This window comes from Macaca fascicularis, chromosome 13 (assembly GCF_037993035.2).
Source record: "Macaca fascicularis isolate 582-1 chromosome 13, T2T-MFA8v1.1".
In the NCBI taxonomy this organism is placed as follows: Eukaryota; Metazoa; Chordata; class Mammalia; order Primates; family Cercopithecidae; genus Macaca; species Macaca fascicularis.
Window position 1 is genome coordinate 94035893 of NC_088387.1, and position 24940 is coordinate 94060832.

At 39.9% G+C, this 24940-nt stretch overlaps 1 protein-coding gene across 25 annotated transcripts in view; it reads right to left on the reverse strand.

Annotated features, from left to right (window-relative positions):
- Positions 1-24940, reverse strand: part of BABAM2 (BRISC and BRCA1 A complex member 2) — a 493921-nt gene that overhangs the window by 146403 nt on the left and 322578 nt on the right. For 10 of the 25 annotated variants that reach the window (XR_012422529.1, XM_074012077.1, XM_074012085.1 and 7 more), the window contains one exon: positions 19563-19619. The exons of the other annotated variants lie outside the window; for them this stretch is intronic. Coding sequence is in view for 9 of the 10 variants with exons in the window: in XM_074012077.1 (XP_073868178.1) it covers positions 19563-19619 (57 nt within the window). In the remaining variant the exon portion in view is untranslated. The remainder of the gene's footprint in view (positions 1-19562; positions 19620-24940) is intronic. 25 annotated transcript variants of the gene reach the window in all.

Sequence of the window (24940 nt, forward strand, 5' to 3'; positions counted from 1 at the left end):
TGTTCTTTTCCAGATGTTTGTCATGGTTTGAATGTTTGTGTCTCTCCCAAATTCATATGTTGAAATTCTAACCCTCAGGTGATGGTATTAGTAAGCAGAACCTTTGGAAGGTGGTTAGATCATGAGGGCTCTGCCCTCATGGGATTACAGCCCCCACTTTTTTTTTTTTTTTGAGACAAGAGTTTTGCCTTGTTGCCCAGGCTGGAGTGCAATGGCGCCATTTCAGCTCACCACAACCTCTGCCTCCCAGGTTCAAGTGATTCTCCTGCCTTAGCTTCCTGAGTAGCTAAGATTATAGGCATGCGCCACCACACCCAGCTAATTTTTGTATTTTTACTAGAGACAGGGTTTCTCCATGTTGGTCAGGCTGGTCTTGAACTCCCAACCTCAGGTGATCTGCCTGCCTTGGCCTCCCACCATGTGCTGGGATTACAGGTGTGAGCCACTGTACCCGGCCTAGAGCCCTTTTAAAAGAGACTACAGGGGGCTAGGCTCTCCTGCCATGTGAGGTTACAGTGGGAAGATAAAAGAAGTGAGTCTATGAAAGAAGTGAGTCCTCATCAGACACTCAATCTGCCAGTGCTTGTTTGGACTTCCCAGTCTCCAAAACTGTAGGAAATAAAGTTCTGTTTTTATAAGTTACTCAGTCTATAGTATTTTGTTACAATCACCTGAATGAACTAAGATAATATCTATAATTTTAGCTCTTACGCTTAGGTCTATAAATTCATTTTGAGTTAATGCTGTACATGCCATGGGGTAAGGACGGAGGCTCAACTTTTTGGTTATGGCTATCCAGTTGTTCCGGCATCATTTGTTGAAATGATTATCCTTTCTCTACTGAATTACCTGGGCAACTTTGTCAAAAACTGAATGTCTATACACGTGTGGGTCTATTTCTGGATTCATTATCAAATTCAGTTTCATTTATCTATTTTTCTGTCTTCATGCCAACACCATACTGCTTTGATTATTGTAGCTTTATAGTAAGTGTTGAAATCAGGTATTGCAAGTCCTTCCTCCAACTTTGCTTTTCTTTTCAAAAGTCGTTTTGGCTATTCTTGGTCCTTGGCATTTATATACACATTTTAGAACCAGCTTGTCAATCCCTAAAACAGAAGTCTGCTGAGATTTTTGACTACTTAATCTGTCGATTTATAGATCAATGATTACTCTGGGGAGAACTGACATCTTAATACTGAGCCTTTGGCCCCCTGACAATATATTTCTCCACTTATTTAGGTCTTTTTTAATTTATCTTTTACAGTTTTTGGCATATAGGTTTTGTACATAATTTGTTAAATGTATCCCTGAGTACTTCATATTTTTGATGCTATTTTAAATGGTGTTTAATGGCCTATCCTCTGTTCAACAAATATTTTCTGTGCAACTACCATGTTCCAGGATCCAAAGATTCTAGTCCATGCTGATGTTTTCTCTTTTGCTCTCACCGCCTGTAATACTTAATCAGTACCATTTATTCTAATTGCACCACAAAACTTAAATACTTTTTTATATGCTGCTGTATTCTTTAATTCTTTCTTGTGTATGTCTTATCTACCCAACTAAATTGCAAGCTCTTTGGGAATGAAAACTATAATTTATATTTAAATTTGTAAGTCCATAATGCTTAGTGTATTGATAGGCAAACAGAAGAGACATTCTTTTTTTTTTTTTTTTTTTGAGAGGGAGTCTTGCTCTATCGCCAGACTGGAGTGCAATGGCACAATCTTGACTCACTGCAACCTCCGACTACTGGGTTCAAGTGATTCTCCTGCCTCAGCCTTCTGAGTAGCTGGGATTACAGGCGTGCACCACCATGCCCAGCTAATTTGTGTATTTTTAGTGAAAACAGGGTTTCACCATGGTGGCCAGGCTGGTCTTGAACTCCTGATCTCAGGTGATCCCACTGCCTCGGCCTCCCAAAGTATTGGGATTACAAGCATGAGCCACTGCGCCTGGCCAGAGAGATCCTTTTTTTAATGAAAGGACTCATAAAGTTAAGCAAATAAAACTTTGAAATTAGTCTGTGTTCAATACTAACTTACAATGAAGCAGATAAAAACAATATTACATATGTGTTTGTTGTGTTCAACTGTAGCTTAGGGACTAAGGGGTTTCAAGGAGCTGTGGATTTGCTTCCTTGTCCTTCGGGAGCTCATGAGGAAGGAAAATATTGAAGAAACCATCCCCTATGTATCCAGATGGCAGAACCCAGAGAGCCCCGAGGCCTGTGGTTGGGAAAGCCTAACTCCAAAATGGCTTATGTCCATTTTCCGTTTCAATCTCTGGCATGTGCAATTTTGACAAATATCTGTAAGCATCTGACTGAGTCTGTTTACAGGATACAGGCAGCTGTTTACAAGACATAGGCCAAATTTTACCCTTCAATGTCCAAGAATTATTTTCAGTGATTTCAGGTCCATTATTGGGTTCTGATCCTATCCCCTTCTCAGTATAGTTTAAAAATATAACCAACTTGTTTCCAAGTCCTTAAAATGTAGGGTTCCCTCCCAAGCCTTCCCCCTGCCCCACCCCAGAGTAAATCAGTTTCAAATGTATTTATCACAAAGAATACAAGGTTGTTTAAGGAAGTAGTCAGTAGTGCTTTTTAAGTGGTGAGCCAAATAGAGGGTTGGGACTTTATGCCAATGTGTAGGTAGAATGGAGAAGGTGATACATGCTCAGAAATGACGGCATGGGAGCCTTCTGGAGCAAATGAATGAGGCGGGCATTGTGGTATGGATCATGCAGTGGCACATACCTCAGAGGCTACCTAGTCTACAGATTAAAATTTCAAACTTGAGCTCAACCCCAAAGAATTCATAAATATCTACTGCCTGTGCCGGGGGAAAAATAGTTGAGTCCTTTCAAATGACAAAATTAGTAGAAAAGTATCTTTAAAAAATAATTCCAGGCCAGGTGCAGTGGCTCACACCTGCAATCCCAGCACTTTGGGAGGCTGAGGTGGGCAGATCACCTGAGGTCAGGAGTTCCAGACCCGTCTGGCCAACACAGTGAAACCCAGTCTCTACTAAAAACACAAAAATTAGCCAGGCGTGGTGGTGTGACCCTGTAATCCCAGCTACTTGGGCAGCTGAGGCAGAAGAATCGCTTGAATCCCGGAGGTGGAGGTTGCAGTGAGTCAAGATCGCGCCACTGCACTCCAGCCTGGACCAGAAGAGCGAGACTCCATCTCAAAAAAAAAAAAAAAAAAAAAATCCAAAGTTCTGTTTTAGAATGGTAATGACTATATTGTGTATGTCAATGTGTTTCAATTCTGTTGGTAAAAGCCACGGGACATTACCAAGTTTTTAAAGATTTCAGATAGATATATAAATTTTACACTGAAAGACTCAAAGCACAAAGAATCCCATAAACTGTCCCTGGGACTCTGCTTTGTCTTTACAGCACTCTGGTTGGGAGAACCGTATGTGGAAAGAGCTATACAACTCCTCCTGCACTCACTCAAGTGACAGTTCTGTGGATGTTAGAATCCACTCATGCAACAAATATGTGCCAGCACTGTGCAAGCCACTATAGTGCTACCCCAAACCGACATGGCTCCTGCCCTCAAGATGCTTTAGTGGCCATTCTCTATGGGTCTGTAGGAGCTTAATAGCTTCGCTTCTGCCACTTTCACAGGCAAGATTCAGGCTGAGTGGCAGAGGTGCTCATGAGAGATAGAAAATAGGAATCAAGACTCACATACCATAGTTGCAGTAGCATGCACAATCAAAAACCTATGTCCCCATTATTAAAAGTGTTGAATTTCAGCCGGGCGTGGTGGCTCATGCCTGTAATCCCAGCACTTTGGGAGGCTGAGGAGGGCGGATCACGAGGTCAGGAGGTCGAGACCATCCTGGCTAACACGGTGAAACCCCATCTCTACTAATAATACAAAAAATTAGCTGGGCGTGGTGGTGGGCTCCTGTAGTCCCAGCTACTCGGGAGGCTGAGGCAGGAGAATGGTGTGAACCCGGGAGGCGGAGCTTGCAGTGAGCCGAGATCATGCCACTGCACTCCAGCCTGGGCAATAGAGCGAGACTCCGTCTTAAAAAAATTAAAAAAAAGTTGAATTCCTTGTGATCCATGATGTTACAATAGATAGTACAGGCTAATGGGATATACTGCCACTCTTTTTCACTACTGTTTCAATTGCTTTGCCTTGCTTCGCTTCTCTTCTCCATTTTCTCCTTCTTTCTTTCCTTTTCCTTTCCCTCTCTCTCACACACTCTCTCTTTCTCCCCTCTCTTTGTCTCTGCCTCTTTTTTGAGACAGGGTTTCACTTTGTCGCCTGAACTCCTGGGCTCAAGCAATGCTCCTGCCTCAGCCTTCTAAAGTGCTGGGATTATAGGGGTGAGCCACCACGCCCAGCCTTCTTTAGAATGTACTTCTCATCTTTCTTTTGCTCTCCATGTGGGTGATACCCTCTCAAGTGTAACATCCTCTAAAATGTTCCCATAAAGACAAAAAATTCTTACCACGTACTTGTGAATTTGCTTTGAAACAATCCAGTGAGGGAACTGGGACTGTGAAGTGAGTGGGGTACAGGGCTAACCATAGACAGAAGGGGGATGATGGGTATCTAAGGTTCATTACACTGTTCTACCTTTTACATATTTTTGATATTACCCATAATACTTAGAATAAAATAAATACATTAGAAAAAATTTTACCACATCAACATCATGCCCTGAAAATACGGTGGTTAAGCTAACGTCGGAATTAACCATGAATCTGCAAACATAACAGAAATGCATTAATTTGCATTCATGAGTCACTGTGTTTTGAAATGAGGAAGTCATGTCTTCAACTCTCCTTCATTCCTCTTTAGCCATTCCCACACTAAATCCTACTTTGGTACTTTACAAGTTGGGTATCCACTAGCTTTTAAAGAAAGAAATCAGTGATCTTACAGGTAAGACCAACTCTTTTAGCAGGCATTTTAAACTGGCACATTTTAAAACAATGTTTATGAAAAAGATATATTTAAAAGAGCACAAATTCCTGGGCTCAAGTGATCCTTAGCCTACCAGTGGTCTTTTTAGACAGCCTGATGGAGTCTCATGGCACAAGAAGATTAAACAATATCTCTAATTTTCATAAATTTCTGCAATTCAAAAAAAGGAGCAAAAAAAAAAAAATTCTCCAAATATTTGTGCAATGACAGAAATGTGGTGATCCAGGTAACTTGCTTTATTTTCTAAATAGTTCATCTCACTCTCCTTTAATGATAACTAAGACCTCGTGCACTGACGCTGACCCAGGGGATTACTTATACAAAAAAAATGCATCCAGATAAAAGTCTTAGTGAAAGGAACAGGACCCAAGGCCTAGTATATTTTCAATATGACTCAAGTTTAGTATTGCAGGAATCCAAGTCAGCTCCAAAACTGTGCCCAAGGATGTTTCTGGCAGACGTGCAATCTGGATCATCCACGAAGTTATTTAAAATTACTTGAGATGTTACCACGACAGATTTTAAAGATCAAAACACAGGTGTGTATCAGTGTTGCACAATTCTGCGGTAAGGGAGAACATGAGATCATTCCACCTAGAAACAGACCCAAACACAAACATCCACCTGGAGTTCAGGTGTATGGCTGTCTGCAGGCAGATGAATTTATCTCTGGAGTTTTGTTCTGCTATAAATAAGCTCAGATAAGAAGTGGGGTTTTAATATATTAATGTTACTTTAAATTGGGTGGGTCTTTTTAGCTGACAAGCATCTTATGTACCTGTCTTTATGCTATTTTTAACCTCTTCAAAGGCTTATTTCTCAATATAAATGGGTTATAGTCAGCATAGTTTAAATAGCCTTACTTATTCTTTTCAGCTTCAATAAACTTGTAAGAGTAACATAAAAGTTTCAGGATAGTCAAGGCACAAATCTTTTCCATTTCATTATAAACCAAGAAAAACATTATCGAGATAAAGTTTTAAGAAAATAAGTTACTTAATTAAAGCCATCTCATGAAGTAGTATACGCACTTTATCTAATGATTCATTTAACATTAAATAGTTCCTATACATAAGGCAAAACACACTAATTGTTTCATGAGTTTTAAAACTACCTGGGGAGAGAGAGACAGAGACAGAGAGAGAGAGAGAGAGAGAGAGAGAGAGAAAGGGAGGGAGGGAGGGAGAGAGAGACACAGAGACAGAGAGAGACAGAGACAAAGACAGACATGCATCTGGAAAATTGAACAATAGGAGGCAGTCCTAGTTCTTGAAGCCACAATGGTCCTGGATCTGTAGTTAAAGTTTTCATGGTAAACCAGAGATTTATTTTATTTACAAAAGGAGGCTAACAATAGTCAAAGTGTTACTGATCCATGTGAGCAAGTGCGTACTTATCTCCTATGCCCAAATGCAAACTTTCATTGTTCAACAAACTAGGAGTTAGTTTTGTGTGAATAAGAGCATGAAGAAAAGAGTTGTGTGTGTCTCTATGAGCAAATAACAACACTCTGACTCCCTGATGCTAAGTCCACCCAAAGCAAATAAAAAACAACTATGGAAAGGAAAAGCACATACACAAACACAAACAGGACATGCATGTTGTATACCACCATTTGGCTAACAGATGTTGGCGTCTGCCCTCAGCTCTCACAAACAAATCAGTGTGTGTGTGTGTGTGTGATCTTCAATCCAAAAGTAACATAAAATTCTGTGTGGCTGGTTTGACAGTGTGTCTGCGAAATCTATGTAAGAATTCTAACGGAGCAAACACCTGCTGAGCCTGTTTGGATGCTGTCTGAACCAGTGATGGGGTCTATGATAAAGTGGCTGAGCTGGAGAATGTTCTTTTGTAAAGTAAGCCCAGGCACCATCATCCGTCCCACTGGGCAGCTACTGCTTGCTTACTTCAGGCCTCACTATTACATGACCTTCATTTACATTGAGGGAAGAAATATATTTTGTAAATTTTTTTTTGGAGACAGAGTCTTGTTCTATTGCCCAGGCTGGAGTGCAATGGCATGATCTCAGCTCACTGCAACCTCTGCCTCCCAGGTTCAAGCGATTCTCCTGCCTCAGCCTCCCAAGTAGCTGGGATTACAGGTACCTGCCATCATGCCCAGCTAATTTTTTTGTATTTTCAGTAGAGGTGGGGTTTCACCAAATTGGCTAGGCTGGTCTCAAACTTCTGACCTCAGGTGATCCACCCCACTCGGCCTCCCAAAGTGCTGGGATTACAGGTGTGAGCCACCAGGCCTGGCCATATTTTGTGAATTTTTCTAATTCATAGGGATGTTCTGGATTAATGGGAACCATTAATATGATATACTCAAGAAAAAAAACGAAGCACTCACTTTTGGGTCCTAAAGAATCAGGATCTGGTCCCTACTTTGTTACTGACAATGTTCCCAACCCTAAGTCAGTAAGGGAACCCCCATGGACTTTGGTCTCCTATCCCGTAAAGTAAGTGGAAGGGTTGGACTAGATGTGTGCTTCCCAATCTTTTCAAGCACGAGGGACACTTGACACATCAAAACCTCTCTCAGACTGATCAAACAACAGCAGATATACTTTAAGAATCTGTGCAGTGAGAAAATATAATGACAAAAAGATACTTTGGATGCAGTAACAGTTGAAAATAAACTTCCAATTTATTAATCACAGCAGAGTCAACATTCGCTTTTAAAGTAATGGTACACAGATGTTAGATGTTATTTATTTAGTCTACAAACAACAGTTGGCATACATATGAATTTGCAGTCTGCAGTAACTGCATAGCAGGTCCTCTTCTCAAGGCTGGGAACCCTGAATGACATACAGACACTCTAAAGCCTTTCTAGCACTGACGTGCCATAATTGTAGTCCTACCACTGCCACTATCTAGGCCGTGTGACTCTGAACACGGGAGTATGTCTCTATTCCACAGTTTCCCACCTGTATGGGGAGTGGAGGTACCCTACTGATGTTTCATCACAGCACTGTGCAGCTATGATTCTGTGTGTGATACGTTTCAGCAGAAACAGTGAAATCCCAGGAGAGTGACTCTACCAAAATGTAACATAATCTCCCAACTCTTTTTGGTATCTTGGAAATGTTTCTATACAGACCCTGCAATATCTTCTTGCAGAAGAACTCCTGTCCCTGAGTGGGAGATCATCAGCTCTGACACATCCCTGCACACCCTCTTCCCCAAATAGAGAGATTCCTGGGGACAATCTCCTTGAGCCTGCTTAAGATACTCCAGTGAGTCTCTCAGAGTATGAGCCAATGTCCTTAGAGTGGCCCGTAAGGCCCTACATGATCAGCACTATTGCTACCTCATCTTTCTCCCTGGCTCCATGGACACCTCTCCGCTTCACTCCACTCCAGCCACACTGGGATGCTGATCCTTGATCACTCTCAGTAAGCTCCCACCCCAGGCCTTTGTGCTCACAGATTCTCTGCCCTGGAGAACTCTGCCCCCAGAAATCCTCATGGCTCACTCTGACACCTCCTTCTGCTCAAATGTCACTTTCTCAGTGAAGCTTTTCCCTTGCCATCCTTTCCAAAATAGCTACCTCATCCTGCACTCCCACCCCAACCCCTACTCCCTCTCTTCCCTGTTTTCTTTTTTCTTTAAAAAAAATTTTTTTTATTGGTGCATACAATTAGGTTGGTGCAGAAGTAATTTCAGTTTTTGCCATTGAAAGTAATGACAAAAACTGCAATTACTTTTGCACCAACCCAAATCTGTACTTTTTAAATGGGGTATATGTAATATTTTGTTACAAGCACAGAATGTGTAGTGATCAAAATCAGGGTATTTAGGGTATCTACCATCTTGAGTATTTATCATTTATATGTACTGGGACATTTTAAGTCTTTTCTTCTAGGTATTTTGAAATATACAATACATTGTTAACAAGAGTACCCTTCTCTGCTATCAAACATTAGAATTTATTCCTTCTAACTATATGTTTGTACCCATTATTCTACTCTCTACCTCCATGAGATTAACTTTTTTAGCTCCCACATATAAGTGAGAACATGTGATATTTGTCTTTCTGTGCCTAGCCTGTTTCACTTAACACCATGGCCTGCAGTTCCATGCTGCTGCATATGACAGAATTTCACTTTTTTTATGGCCAAGTATTATTCTATTGTGTATATATACCACATGTTCTCCATCCAGTCATCCTTTGACAGACACTTAGGTTGATTCTATATCTTTGTTACTGTAAATAGTACTGCAATTGTTTTTTCTGCTGCAATAAATATGGGGGTACAAGTATCTCTTTGATATACTTATCTCCTTTCCTTTGGATAAATACCCAGTAGTAGGACTGCTGGATCATGTGGAAGTTCTGTTTCCAGTTTTGCAAGAAGCCTCCATACTGTTTTCCATAATGGCTGTACTAATTTACATTCCTACCGACAGTGCATAAGGGTTCCCTTTTCTCTGCATCTTCACCAGACATCTGTTACTTTTTGTCTTTTTAGTAATTGCCATCCTACCTGGGATAAGATGCTATCTCATTGTAGCTTCGATTTTCATTTTCCTGATGATTAGTAACATTGAGTATTTTTTGTATACCTGTTGACAATTTGTATATCTTCCTCTGAAAAATGTACATTCATGTCTTTGCCCACTTTTTAATGTGATTTTTTTTTCTTTTTGCTGTTGTTTGAGTTCCTTGTATATTTTGGATATTAGTCCTTTGTCAGATGAATAGTTTGTAAATGTTTTCTTCCATTCAACAGATTGTCTCTTTACTCTGTTGATATGTTTCCTTTGTTGTGCAGAAGCTTATTTATTTAATATAGTCTCATTTGTCTATTTTTGTTTTTGTTGCCTGTGCTTTTGAGGTCATAGAGTTAAAATCTTTGCCTAAACCAATGCCCTGTAGTGTTTTCTCTATGTTTTCTTCTAGTAGTTTTATAGCTTCAGGTCTTTTGTTTAGTCTTCAATCCATTTTGAGTTGATTTTTGTATGTGACAAGAGATAGGGGTCTAGTTTCATTCCGTGGCATATGGAGATCCAGTTTTCTATGCACCATTTATTGAAGAGAATGTCCTTTCTGCAATGTATATTCTTGGTGGCTTTGTCAAAAACCAGTTGGCTGTAGATACAAGGATTTAATTCTAGGTTCTTTATATTGTTCCATTGGTCTATGTGTCTGTTTTATACCAATACCATGCTGTTTTGATTACTATAGTCTTGTAATAGATTTTGCAGTTAGGTAGTGTGATGCCTTCAGCTTTGTTCTTTTTGCTCAGGATTCCTTTGGTTATTCAGACTAGTTTTTGGTTCCACATGAATTTTATGATAGTTTTTTCTAATTCTGTGAAAAATGACATTGGCATTTTGATACAGATTACATTGAATCTCTGGATTGCTTTGAGTAGTATAGTCATTTTAACAATATTAATTCTTCTGATTCATGAGTGTAGGCTGTTTTTCAGTTTGCTTGTATCCTCTTCAATTTCTTTCATCAATGTTTTGTAGTTTTCATTGTAGAGGTCTTTCACCTCCTTGTTTAAATTTATTCCTAGGTATATTTTTGAAGTGATTATAAATGAGACTGCCTTCTTATTCTTTTCCTCAGCTACTTCATTATTGGTGTATAGAAACACTTTATTTTGTATGTTGATTTTGCATTCTGCAATGTTACTGAATTTGTTTACCATATCTAAGATTTTTTGGTGGAGTCTTTAGATTTTTCTAGATATAAGGTCATATTATCTGCAAAGAGGGACAATTTGACATCCTCTTTTCTGAATTTTATGCCTTTATTTCTTTCTCTTGACTGACTGCTCTCGCTAGGACTTCCAGTACCATGTTGACTAGGACTGGGGAAAGTATGCATCCTTGTCTTGTTCTAGTTCTTAAAGGAAAGGCTTTCAGCTTTTCCCCATTCGGTAAGATATTAGCTATGGGTCATATATGGCCTTTATAATATTAAGATATGTTCTTGCAGTGTCTGGTTGGTTGAGATTTTTATCATCAAGGAATGTCGAGTTTTATCAAATGCTTTTTCTGCATCTATTTAGAGGATGATATGGCTATTGTCCTTCATTCTGATGATGGCTATATTGTATCTATTGATTTGTGTATGTTGAACCATCCTTGCACATCTGGGATAAATCCCACTTAATCATGGTATATTATCTTTTTTGATGTGCTGTTGGGTTTGATTTGCTAGTGTTATGTTGGTGATTTTCATGTCTGTGTTCATCATTGGCTTGCCATTTCCTTTTTTTGTTATATTCTTCTCTGGTTTTGGTATCAGGGTAATGCTGGCCTCACAGAATGAGTTAGGGGGAATTGCTTCCTCTTCAGTTTCTTGGAATAGTTTGAGAAGAAGTAATGTTATTTCTCCTTTATAAGTTTGGTAGAATTTGGCAGTAAAGCTATCCTGTCCTAAAGTTCTTTGTTGGGAGAGTTTTTATTATGAATCTTGTTGTTCATTATTCATCTGTTCAGGTTTTCTGTTTTTTCCTGATTCAGTCCTGGTAGGTATGTATGTGTCCAGGAATTTACCTGTTTCCTCTAGGTTTTCCAGTGTATTAGTGTATAGTTGCTCATAATAGAATTGATGATCTTTTGTATTTCTATGGTATCAGTTGTAATGTTCTTTTTTTTTTTTTTTTTGCTGTTGTTCATCTTTAAGAAAAAAAAAAAACCTTTGTTTTACTGATCCTTTGTATTTTTGTAGCCTCTTTTTTTATTTAGTTCTTTATTATCTCTTTCCTTCTACTAATTTTGGTCTGGTTTGTTCTTGCATTTCTAGTTCTTTGAGGTACATCATTAGATTGTTTATTTGAAATCTTTCTACTTTTTGATGTAAGCATTTATTGCTATACACTTTCCTCTTAGCACTGCTTTTGCTGTATCTCATAGGTTGTGGTGTGCTATGTTTTTATTTTTATTTGTTTCAAGAAATTTTGTGATTTCCTTCTTAATTTCTTCCTTGACTCACTGGTTGTTCAGGAGCATGTTATTTAATTTCCATGCATTTGTACAGTTTCTTAAGTTCTTCTTGTTTTTTATTTCTAGTTTCATTCCACTGTAGTCTGAGATGATACTTTGTATAATTTCAATTTTTAGAAATTTGTTGAGACTTGTTTTGTGACTTAACATATGGTCTATCCTGGAGAATGTTCCATGTGCTGATGAGAAGAATGTGTGTATTTTCTGCAGCTGTCGGGTAGAATATACCGTAGATGTCTGTTAGGTCCATTTGGTCTAAAGGGCAGTTTAAATTCAATATGTCTTTGTTAATTTCTGTCTAGATAATATGTCTAATCCTGAGAGTGGGATGTTGAAGTCTCCAACTATTACTGCATTGGAGTCTCTCTCTCCCTTTAGATCTAGTACTATTTGCTTTATAACTCTGGGTGCTCCAGTGTTGGGTGCATATATATTTAGAATTATAATATTCACTTGTGGAATTGATCCTTTTATTATTATTTAATGACCTCCTTTATCTCTTCTTACTGTTTCTCACTTAAAGTCTGTTTTATCTGATATTAAGATAAGCACTCCTGCTTGCTTGCTATTGGCTTTCATTTGTGTGGAATATCTTTTTCCATTCCTTTATTTTCAGTCTATATATGTCTTTACAGGTGAAGTGAGTTTTTTTAGGCAGCACATAATTGGGTCATTCAGCCAGTCTGTATCTTTTCAGTGGAAAATTTAATCCACTTACATTTAAGATTATTATTGATATGAGAGGACTTATTCCTGTCATTTTGTTAAATTATTTTCTGGCTGTTTTGTATATCCTTTGTTTCTTTCTCTATTATTGTTTATCATTGCAGTTTGGTGATTTTCTGTAGTGGTAACACTTGAGTCCTTTCTCTTCCTCATTTGTGTGTTTGTTTTACCAGTGAGTTTTACACTTTTGGGTGTTTCCATGATGATAGATATTGTCCTTTCACTTCCAGGTGCAGAGCCCTGGTAAGCATTTATTGTAGGGTTGGACAAATGGTGATGAATTTCCTCAGTTTCTGCTTGTCTAGGAGAGACTTTATGTCTCCTTCATTTGTGAAAGATAACTTTGCTGAGCATAGTATACTTGGCTGACAGTTTTCTTTTTTTTTCTTTTTCTTTTAGTACTTTGAATAGGCCATTTCCTTCTGGCGTGTAAAGTTTCTGCTGAGAAATCTCTTGTTAGTCTGATGGGGGTTTCCTTATATGTGACTAGACACTTTTCTCTTGCTGTTTGTAGAATTTTCTGTCTTTGACTTTTGATAGTTTGACTATAATGTGCTGTGGGGAAGAACCTTTTTGGATTTTATCTATTTGAGAATCTCTGAACTTCTTGTTATCTGAATGTCTAAATTTCTTGCTATACTTAGAAAGATTTCAGCTATTATTTCATTAAACAGGCTTTTCTATGCCTTTTGGGCTTTTCTTCACCTTTTGGAACACTCAAAATTTGAATTAGTCATTTTATGGTGTCCCATATGTCATATACACTTTGTTCATTTTTTAAAATCTCTTCTCCTTCTTCTCCTTCTCCTTCTTCTTCTTTTGTTCTGACTGGGTTATTTCAAAAGAGCTATCTTCAAGTTTTGAATTTTTTTCTTCTGCTTGATCTAGTCTACTGTTGAAGCTCATGAATAAATATTTTATTTCATTCATTAAATTCTTCTGTTTCAGGATTTCCATTTGGTTCTTTTTTAGGATATCTGTCTCTTTGATAAATTTCACATTCACATCCTGAATTGTTTTTCTGATTTCTTTGTATGGTTTAACTGTGTTCTTGTGTATCTCAGTGAGTTTTTTTTTTTTTTTAAGAGATGAAGTTTCACTGTGTTGCCCAGGCTGGAGTGCAGTGGCGCCATCACAGCTCAATGCAACCTCGGCCTTCCGGGTTCAAGTGATTCTTAAGCCTCAGTCTCCCAAGTAGCTGGGACTACAGGTGTGCGCCACCATGCTCAGCTAATTTTTGTATTTTTAGTAGAGATAAAGTTTTGCCATGTTGGCCAGGCTGGCTTCAAACTCCTGACCTCAAGTGATCCACTCACTTCAGCCTCCCAAAGTGCTAGGATTACAGGCATGAGTCACCACACCTTGCCAGTGAGCTTCTTTAGTATCATTATTTTTAGATTTTGCTGGCATTTCATAAATTTCTTTTCCATTAATATCTGTTGCTGGAGAATTATTGTACTCCCTTAGAGGTGTCATATTTCCTTGCTTTTTCACATTTCATGTGTCTTTACGTTGATATCTGCACATTTGGTGCAAAACTCACTTCTAATTTTTTGGATTGACTTTCGTAAGGGAAGACTTTTCCCTGAAGATGTATGTATGGTGTTAGTCGGTCAGAAAACTTTAACTTCGATTCTGGGTGCATGCAGTGGTGTAGTGTCTGTATGATTTCTTCAGCCGTAAACAGTGTCAGTGGTATTTGTGATCTTCTCAGTGGCTTAGGCTGCAGTTGTTAGTAGAGGCTGTGATGAGGTTTTGTTGGGGATGGGAACACAAAATGAGCCAGTCTTCCGGCAGCAGTGGGCCAAGGGTACCTATCCTTGGGCCCGTGGGCAGTGTATGAGAGCACTGGTGTTAATGAGACCAAGTGGGCCAATTCTTGGGTTTCCAGGTGGCTTGCTCAGGTGCCAGCAGTGGCAGTGGTAGGCTGGAGTGTGGACAAAATCTCACACTCTTAGGCAGCATGCATAGCATGGATGATGGCTACAGCAGTGGTGGGACAACTCTGAGGCTCCCAAGTGGCATACACTTGTGTTAGCAGTGGCTACAACAAGCTGGGTGGTCCAACCCCAGGCCTCTAGGTAGCACATGCAGGTGGGTGCTGGCTGTGATGGTGGCAGCAAGCTGTGTGGGCCATCTTCAGGTCCCTGGCAGGGATGCACAAATGCTGTCAGTGGGGACAGGGTGGGATAATCCCTAAGACACTGGAAGGCATGCTTAGGTATTGGGAGGGTGTAGCAGTGCCAGGCTGGTTGGGCTTGTACTCAGGACCTCCTGTGGTGGGCATGGGTGCAGGCTATGGTGCGCAAGGTGGGGCGATCCTCAGGCCCCCATGTGGAGTGCTCGGGTGATGACGGCAGTGGTGATTATAAGCAGGGAAAGCCTGTCCTCAGGGTGTGTGCAAGTGCTCTGCAGCCCTGCAGGCGGTGGACAGAGTTGCTGTCAGTAGCAGCAGGCGCAGGTAAGTAGCTCTCAGGCTCTGGGGAGCATGAGTTTCGGTTCCTAATGGTGGCAGCTGTGGCAGCAGCCGCGGCAGTAGTGGGAAAAGCCAGTCCTCAGGGCACATGCAATTGCACTACAGCTCTGCTGCTAGTTGGGATGGGGGTTGCTGTTAGTGGCAATAGCTTTAGGCAGGCAGGTTTTAGGCTCTGGGAAGCATGCATTTTGGCTTCCTTTGTCCTGAGGCAGATCTCCCTGGTACACTGCACTGCCTGTTTCCTGGGATACAGGATACTGTGTGCTGTAGCGCTGGGGCATCCACCACAGTAGCCCTCCAGGTAGATGCAGAGGGATGTCAGTGGGGCTTGAGAGATGTGGAGATGCAGGTGCTGTTAGGCCCTACGAAAGGATGCCGTCTGGTGGTGGCTGGGCTCTCAAAATCGTACCATGCTACAGTTGCTTAGGACTCAGGGGATGCGTGTGGGACCCAGTGTGAGTTCCCTCCTTGGAGCAACTCCCTAGCATGGTCTCAAGGCAGCTCCCCATGTTAGTCTGACAGCCCCCGAGGGTCAAGAGGCTCTCCCATGGCTAGGATTGCAGGAGTCTGTGGTGGAAATGTGGACCCCAGGGGATCTCTTCCCCTTTCCCCACACTGAGGAGCCTCTCAGGGCTTCTAGCTGATCCCGGCTGTACTTCCCTCTCCTTCCTTGCCTTGGGTGTTTCCTACCACTTTTCTGTTGAATCCCAGTGTTCTCTCTTAGATTCTCTATTCAAAGTGTGATTATCTACTTGCTATTTTGGTTCCTCTTTGTGGAGGAGGCAAGTGCCGGATGCGTCTAGTCAGCCCTCTTGAAGCCTTGCTTTATTTTTCACCATATTTCTTTCATATATATACATATATATATTGCCCGCCTCCATAAGAATGGAATCTCCACGAGGACAGGTATTTTTGTCTGCTCTGTTCACTGCTGTATCACCTTTGTTTAATTAGTGAACGAATGGCCTTCCCAAAGGTTTAGAACACAGTCCTACAGAAAGCTACATTTATGATTTTGTTATGAAGCCTAAGAGGAAAATTAAAACTATTCAGAGAAATGTGCTTCACAGACAGATAAACTAGCTCAAATTGGCTAGAAGGTACCATTCTAGTCAAAAGCAAGGGATCTCATCCCTCAATAACTTTTTTTTTTTTGTTTTTCACCTGAATACCTGTATATATTTAGGGAATGTATGGTTAATCTTTATCTTGCCCTTCATCCTGCTAATTCTCTCAACTCTTATAAATCCTATTTCTCAATCTTGTCTTTATTTTTTGTTTCCTCATGGATTATATCCAAGGTTTGAAAACGCAAAGGTCATGTACCAACCTGTAGTATCGAATGCTTTAAGCTGTCAGGACTTTTCACTGGCAATACAGAGCTGTCACTGATTTCTTGACAGTATACTATCAAACGATGAATTGATAAATCAAACAGAAAGGACAATATCACGTCAATCCAACATCTAGATCTAAGCTGAATTAAAAGTCTAAAAACAGCAAGGAAAGATCAGGGATGCTGTGGTCCCAGCATAAAGTCAGTCTGTGCACATTAAAGCCACACGCAGTGTGATCCTGAAGTCTTGCTCCCTGCTGCACTCAACGGCCTAGGAGCCAGATTACTGGCACTAAGCTGGGTCACTGCAGTTGCTTTTTAATGACTGCTAGTACACCTTCCAGTGCTCTGAACCGCAGGACATCCCATGATTCTCATTTAAATAATTCCCTCCCTTCTCTCTCCCAGTGCTGTTTGGATATGGGGGAGCTGGCAGCCTACCTGGTCCTGAGCTGAAGTCTTGTGAGGCCTAAAAACTTGGACTACATGGTAAATTGTATGTACTAAATGGGGGAAAAGGTAAATAAAATCACTTATTTATATGTGGTTAGTCAGTTTTTGCCAAAAGTGAATTAGAGTCTTATCAGAAGTAAATGCTAACCTGTAGCAGGGCAACCCCCACAAGGCTAACTCAAGGGAGGCATTATGAAAGGAATGTTTGTGTCACCTTCAAATTCAAATGTTAAAACCCTAATCCTCAATGTGATAATATTTAGAGATGGTACCTCTGGGATGTAATTAGCATTAGATAATGTTATGAGGATAGGTCCCTGGTTCAATGAGACTAGTGTTGAAACCAGACAGTTCATAAACTTTCTCTGCCATAAGTGGACAGGGCGAGAAGGCTGCCATCTGCAAGCCAGGAAGAGAGGCTGCACCAGAAACCAACCAGGCTGGCACAGTGATTTTGGATTTCTCAGCCTCTAGAACTGTGAGAAATCCATTTCTATTGTTTAAGCCACTCAGTCTATGGCATTTTGTTATGGCAGCCTGAGCTGACTAACACACAAGGTTACAGACTTTTAAAGCTGCTTTACACTGTAAACTCCCAGAAAGCATATTTGGAATTCTCTGACACTTTGAACTTGATTTTTTTCTTCTACTCAACAAGAGGGTACAGGAACACTCGTTCATCCGCATTACACATATATGCACACCCACACCCACCCACGTGCATATACACACAGTACTCTGAGAACAGCCACACCTCGCTGAGACAAGGTTTTCTTCACAGGGAAACATAAGTTGATAGAAAGTGCAGCTCTAGGATACTTTGGGGAAAACAGACATGCCTGGGCAGAGTCCTGCAGCCCTGGACTTCCGACCCAGTCACTGTGTAGTGTGCCTCCTGTCTGAAGAAGCCACAGACACAGGACAGGAAAGTAGATACATGCAGGATGGGATGTACTAGGGCCACATGAGGTGGGTAGAGGGCCATGAAACACACATACATCTTTCTTGCTCTGTAACCCTTCAGAGGAGATCCTCCAAACGCTCCTAAGAACCTGTCTTTGTTGTTTTGATGAGAAAAATTAACACAGTGAATATGGAACAATTAAACATAGGGAGGACAAAACTATGTATATTATTGCAGATGATGTTCTTCAAAGTCCTAAATGAATGCACACATCTGATGATGCTACAGATCCAGAAAGGAATGATCAATTCTATTAAGGATAGTATGCTGGATTATACATACACACACACACACACACACACACTTCAAACAAAACAAAACACAGAAGGCACAGGTAATGTTTAGCAGGGTTCCATTTCCTGAGTTCCTCTGGCTTCCATTCCCTTTCAATCACATCCCTGAACTAAACTCTGAATAGCATATAACATATTAAGAAAGTCCTTTGTTCTAAAATTATACATACAAAGAAATTGAGTAGCCATTGTTTCTAAGCTGAGGGGAAGAAAATGAAATTAATTTTAAAATCTGAAGAACAAAAGGTTTTAATCTATAAACTTCACTGACATGCCTCTTAACAATCACTAAAAATGTTCTAGGTGCTACACATACCTAGGAGAGCCAGCCCACATATGCATGACATAATTTATTAATTAATATAGAGTTGGAAGGTACTTCATGCAAGGTGTAAATGAAAATCTCAACCACGAAAGTCCAATTAAAAACAGGCATAAAGCACTAAACATGGAAAACAATCAGAACACAATGGATTTCCCTCCTTTCCCATGTCTTCAAGATAGTAAGAAAACAGGCTGCTTAAAAAATACCTTTATTGGCGGGGCGCGGTGGCTCAAGCCTGTAATCCCAGCACTTTGGGAGGCCAAGACGGGCGGATCACGAGGTCAGGAGATCAAGACCATCCTGGCTAACACGGTGAAACCCCATCTCTACTAAAAAAATACAAAAAACTAGCCGGGCGAGGTGGCGGGCGCCTGTAGTCCCAACTACTCGAGGGGCTGAGGCAGGAGAATGGTGTAAACCCGGGAGGCGGAGCTTGCAGTGAGCTGAGATCTGGCCACTGCACTCCAGCCTGGGCGACAGTGCCAGACTCCGTCTCCAAAAAAAAAAAAAAAAAAAAAAAAAAAAAAGCCTTTATTATGGGAAGATCTACTAGATAGGAAAGTAAGAAAGGACAGCACCTCCCCTCCACTGCCTAGCCAGAAGGCACCATTCAGGGACTGATCCTCTCTCCATAGCAACCTTGTAAATGCACACAATGGTTGACCACCTCCAGTAGTGGGTCACTAACCATTCCTGAAGGTAGATCATTCCAAAACAAAAAACATATGGGAAGTGCTTTGAAAGCTATCAAGTATTATCGGGATGTGAGAATCCCATCATCATCTTTCATCATTTGACAGAGGCAACTGTTAGAACAGTAGTCCTCAATGTATGTACAAAGATATTTATCATTAGTTGTAGTAAGACAGAAAGTAAACTCATAGGTTCATCAGTAAGGATGATTAAACAACTGTTATAATGAACTAGTGAATCCATATGCATTGATATGGTACAATCTCCAAGATACATATATATATATATATTTTAAAAGGCAGACTGCAACATAGTATGTACAGCATGCTACCATCCACATGACAGAAAGGATATGTTCACATACCTTTGTATATTCATGGAAGGACATGCATACATAACTGACTGCCTCTGGGAAGGGGAGCTGGAAGACAAGGGGACTGGAATTGGAGGAAATATACTCTGAATCATATATCCTTTTATACCATGCTCTTTACTTAAACATATTTTTTAAAAATCTGTAGTCCTTTTATCCTATTTGATTTTTCTCTACTTTAAAAAATGTTATAAGATGTAAGGGAGAAATGAATTTCTTGCAAAGTTAAATTCTTTTCCACTCTAGCTTCTACTCATGAATCTTTGTTTAATCTCTTAGAATGACAAAATACAAAATAATAACAACAAAAAGCCCTCTAATCTCCCTTTACAGCTAGCTATTCCTTTTATATGATTCTCTTATAGTTCATAAACATCTAAAAATAACTTCTTAAAAATGTGATACTATCAATCAAACATAAAGATATGGAGCATAGCTTTTAGCTATTTTAGGAGGAAATATTTCTTACATTTAATTGTTCTTTATTTTCAGTATTAATAGCTAAATTAATTAATTTAATGGCAATTGGTAGATGAAGTTAATATTCCTAGCTTTTTATATACACTAATTGTGATACTTTGACTCAGAGTAAGTCTAAATATTGGCTCTATTTTTTAAAGCATTTAAATGACATTTTTCTAAATAGAAATTAGTAGACATTCATTACAGAAAACTTGAAAAATAGAGAAAGCAAAGAGAAAAATTAAAACAATACATAATCATACCACTCCAGAGAAAACCACTATTAATTTTGCTATACAGATTTCCTTTTTAATTTCCAGCACATGCATGTATATATTATTTATATAATCAGAATCAAGCTGTACATATTGTTTTTAAAGTCTGTTTTAATAAATTATCACCCTCACTTATCTTTTGTTTTATAAAGTTTGTGATTAAGATTATAAAACACATTATTTTAAAAATTTCAAATTTTAATTTTAGTTTTTTCTTTTAATCTGACACGTTAACTGAAACAAAAAAATTAAAAATTTATTGTCCAAAATTCACGAACTGAAATTTATTGTCCAAAATTCACGAACTGAAAAGTTTAAATAAACTTTCAAATAAATGTTTTTTGAAAGTTTAAAGCATTTATATTTCTGAAGTGATTAAAGCTTAAAACTGTACTGGGACTTCTGGAATGCCCTGTATTATAAATATGATCCCAGGCTATGGTTTTTGTTTTGTTTTGTTTTTTTCCAGTGACTAACAGGATTCTGTTATGCTGCTATACTGTAATATACTTATCTAATCCCTTATTACTGAACTTTTTTTTTTTTTTTTTTTTTTGAGACAGAGTCTTGCTTTGTCACCCAAGCTGGAGTACATTGGTCACCCAAGCTGGAGTATATTGGTATGATCACAGCTCACAGCAGACTTGACCTCTTGGACTCAAGTGATCCTCCCACCTCAGCCTCCCAGGGACTACAGGCACACCCCACTATGCCTAGCTATTGTTTTTGTTTGTTTGTTTTAGTACAGATAAGCCTTGTTATGTTGCCCAGGCTGGTCTCAACTCCTGGGCTCAAGTGATCCTCCCACCTCAGCTGCCCAAAGTACTAGGATTACAGGTGTGAGCCACCCCCCACCCCCGGCCTGGATATTTATATTGCCTCTTTTAAGAGGTCACAAAGAACATAAAAATAGGGGAATAAATGCTTGTCAGGTAAAAACACTCCACTCAGATTAGAACTACAATAATATACTGAAATCCTAGAGCAACAGGGATGTAAGTATTAAAGGTTTTTAACACATATTGTTAAATTATCTTCCAGAATGGCTAAACATTGCCACCAATATTGGCACTACTTAGAGTAAAACAAAAATGTCTTTAAAAATAAAAGTGATTGTTTTCCTCTTAACCAAAGACATTTACAATAATTAAAGTAGTACATTTCAGGCTTTACTATGTTACCACAGCTTGAAATAAATCTCCATGGTGTGGTTCAGAAGAGCTCTTTTACAAACTGACCCACAATCCTTACTGGAGTTTGAAGGAGATAAAGTTTTAAATAAGCCCATAATAGAATACAGTTAACCAAGTCTTTAACACGAGTAGTGGGATCAGACATATTGGAGCTAAGCTAAGTCTTCCCTCAGCTTGCTCAGAAGCTGCTCACAGGAGAAGAGGGCACAGGTGGCCAATGAGGGAATAAGTAGCAGGACTCAGCCCTTACCTACAGTGTTGCTATCTTTCTGGAAGTTGGGTTGAATTAATTAATTGAGGAGCAGGGGTGAGACTAACTATCTGCACCTTGGGGAAGTTACTGGATCTGTGCCTAGATGGAACATGAAGGGAAAAAAACTGTGAAAACACTAATTAATCTTCCTGATGTTTTCAAGTCTGACTTGAAATCTTTCAACTTTTAGGCAGGGCCTTCAAATCCATTTAAAATAGACGTTTCAGCGATTAGCAACCTGATCAGAATGAAGCTTTTGGCCCTCTAAGAATGATAAGCAAACTGCTGTCAACAACGCATTGGACAAAAAAGGTAATAAAGGACCTTGGGCCATAACCACTTCCTTTTTATATGCCCCTCGCCTTTCAAACCTCAAAAGGGAGGAGAATTTAGCATAAATGAAAGGAAAAAATTCATAGCCACTAGGAGTGATCACAGCCCATACAAAGCAGACCGGGCAAGCTCCTATGATGTCACACCATGCCACACACAGACCTCCAGAAGAAGTAGGCTACGGCTTTCGAAAGTGCCAAATGTTCTCTGATTACAGTACGTGAGCCTATGAGAGACAGCCTTCCAAGAAAATCAGATCCTGGCTGAATTATTCAGTTTGGACAACGGATATAACTTTTATACTAGCCAAAGAATAAAAAGAATATATTTTATGCATTCGACACAGGCAATTCTGGCCCTTTATAATAAAATGGTTCCACTGTGTGCTGGTGGACCCTTGTTAAAGGCAGCTTCTAAGTCTAGACCATGGGAACACCTTTTAGTTGGAAGTGCTTTCCACTGGGCTCCTTCAGTTCCTCTGTAACAAAAAAGCCCTTGGGTGAGATCCAAGAAAGTCTTTTCAGGTATTAGCAAAAACTCTCTTATTCAGATAAATAGAACTTGGCTCTGACATTTACTAGCTGTGTGGTCTTGAGAAAATTATTAACTTCTCTAAGCCTCTGTTCCTTCATCAGTAATGAGGAAGATATTAATGGTATTCACCTTATAGGAGTAGAAATACAGATTAAATGAGACAGTGCAGGAAAAACACTTAGCATCTGAACATCATGATTCTCTCAATTTTATAGGTAATATAGGTTAACTATTTTAGAATATATAGAGTAACCAAATCTTAGCCATCAAAGTGTTGCCTATCAAACAGACTTAGCAAACTGCGTTATTTATTTATTTTTATTTTTTATTGAGACGGAGTCTCGCTCTGTCGCCCAGGCTGGAGTGCAGTGGCATGATCTCGGCTCACTGCAACTTGGGTTCTGGGTTCAAGCGATTCTCCTGCCTCAGACTCCCTAGTAGCTGGAATTACAGGCACCCGCCACAATGCCTGGCTAATTTTTGTAATTTTAGTAGAGACGGGGTTTCACCATGTTGGCCAGGCTGGTCTGGAACTCCTGACCTCAGGTGATCCTCCTGCCTTGGCCTCCCAAAGTGCTGGGATTACAGGCGTGAGCCACTGCTCCCAGCGTAAACTGCATTATTTAAAAATAACCTGTTATTAAATGCAGATTTAGAAATAAATACATTTATGAAATCCTTATGGATGCTTAAAAATGTTTTCCTTGATTATGCTACTTACAAATTTTCTCTGAAATTGCTTCACTACTCATTGGTTACCAAGTCCCTTCTTGAAGACAAAGGCAAACTTCAGTACCTATCTATATAACTAGTGACAGTGCAATCATTCAGTCCAAATGATTCGTATGGAATCAGTCACACAATCAGAATGAAGAACATGTGCATAAGTAAGATTCTATTAGCTGCAGAGAACTGTCAATTCCTGAAAAGTTTATCTTCTCCAGCATTCCAACCAAGAACCTCTTTTCACACTATAGTATCGGCAACTCATGGTTTCCACACCCACCAACATGTTAATACTAAAGCTATATCCAGTCTCAACCTCTTTCCAAGCCCCTAATCCTAAATTTCTAACTGTTTCTTGGATATCTCCCCCTGGATGTCCAGTAGGCATTTAAAACTCATCAGGGTCCTGGCAAGAAACAGATGGCACACTGAAAAGGGAGATAGAAGCAAGTCTGATGAAGGCATTCGTTATGAGGTTGTAAACAGGGTTTAGGGAAATCAAAAAGACATAGAGAAGCACCCTAGGGCCGGCAACAAAGGAAAGGCGTTCCTTATCACTGGGACCAAACCAAAGATAACTGTAGTGTCAGGAGCGGGGCTCCCAATGGAGTTGTGGCCATAGGTAGAAGACTGCAAACACAGCCACACCAGTGCAAAGAAGGGAAGAAGCCAGGGATAGGAGAAATATCCCTCCTCACTCTCCTTCCACTCTCCAATCTCTAGCTGCTGAACCCAATCAAAGGCCAGAAGGTAAGAAAATTCATTTTGATGCAGCCATCCAGGGCACATACCAAAGTGAAGCGGTCCAAATCCAGATTTACTAGTTTGGCATCCACCCCTCCCCCTACTCCCCCAAAATGTGTCCTTCCCGTGGTATTCACTGTTTTGGTTAATAGGATAACTCGCTAGAGTAGTTTTTGGTCATTCAACCTTATTATCATGACCTAGACCTCTGCAGCTCCTATTCTCCTACCGCAGCTCCTCCTACTTCAAGTTACTCTTCTCTCCAAGCCAGCACCCTCCATGGACTCTAGTTATCTTTACAAAACTTAAACCTCAGTGTACTCACCTCCTAGGGCTGCCGTAACGAAGTACTACAGACTGGATGGCTTCAACCACAGAAATTGATTTTTCTCGAAACTGTAGAGGCTGGAAGTATAAGGAGTTAGCAGGGCTGGATTCTCTTGAGATCTGCTTGGTTTGTAGGTGGTTGTTTTCTCCCTGTGTCTTCCCCCTGTGTGTATCTGTGTCCTAATTTCCTCTTATTATAAGGACATTGGTCATATTGGGTTAGGGCCCATTCTGATGACCTCATTCTAATCTAATTACATCTTAAAGGCTTTATCTCCAAATATAGTTATATTCTGAGGTACTAGGGGGTTAAGGCTTCAACATATGAATTTTGAGCAAACTTTACTTCCAAAGCATTTTCTCTGCTTAAAAGCCTTCAGTGTGGCCGGGCGCAGTGGCTCATGCCTGTAATCACAGCATTATGGGAGGCTGAGGTGGGTGGATCACTTTGAGGCCAGGAGTTCAAGACCAGTCTGGCCAACACGGCAAAACCCCATCTCCACTAAAAATACAAACATTAGC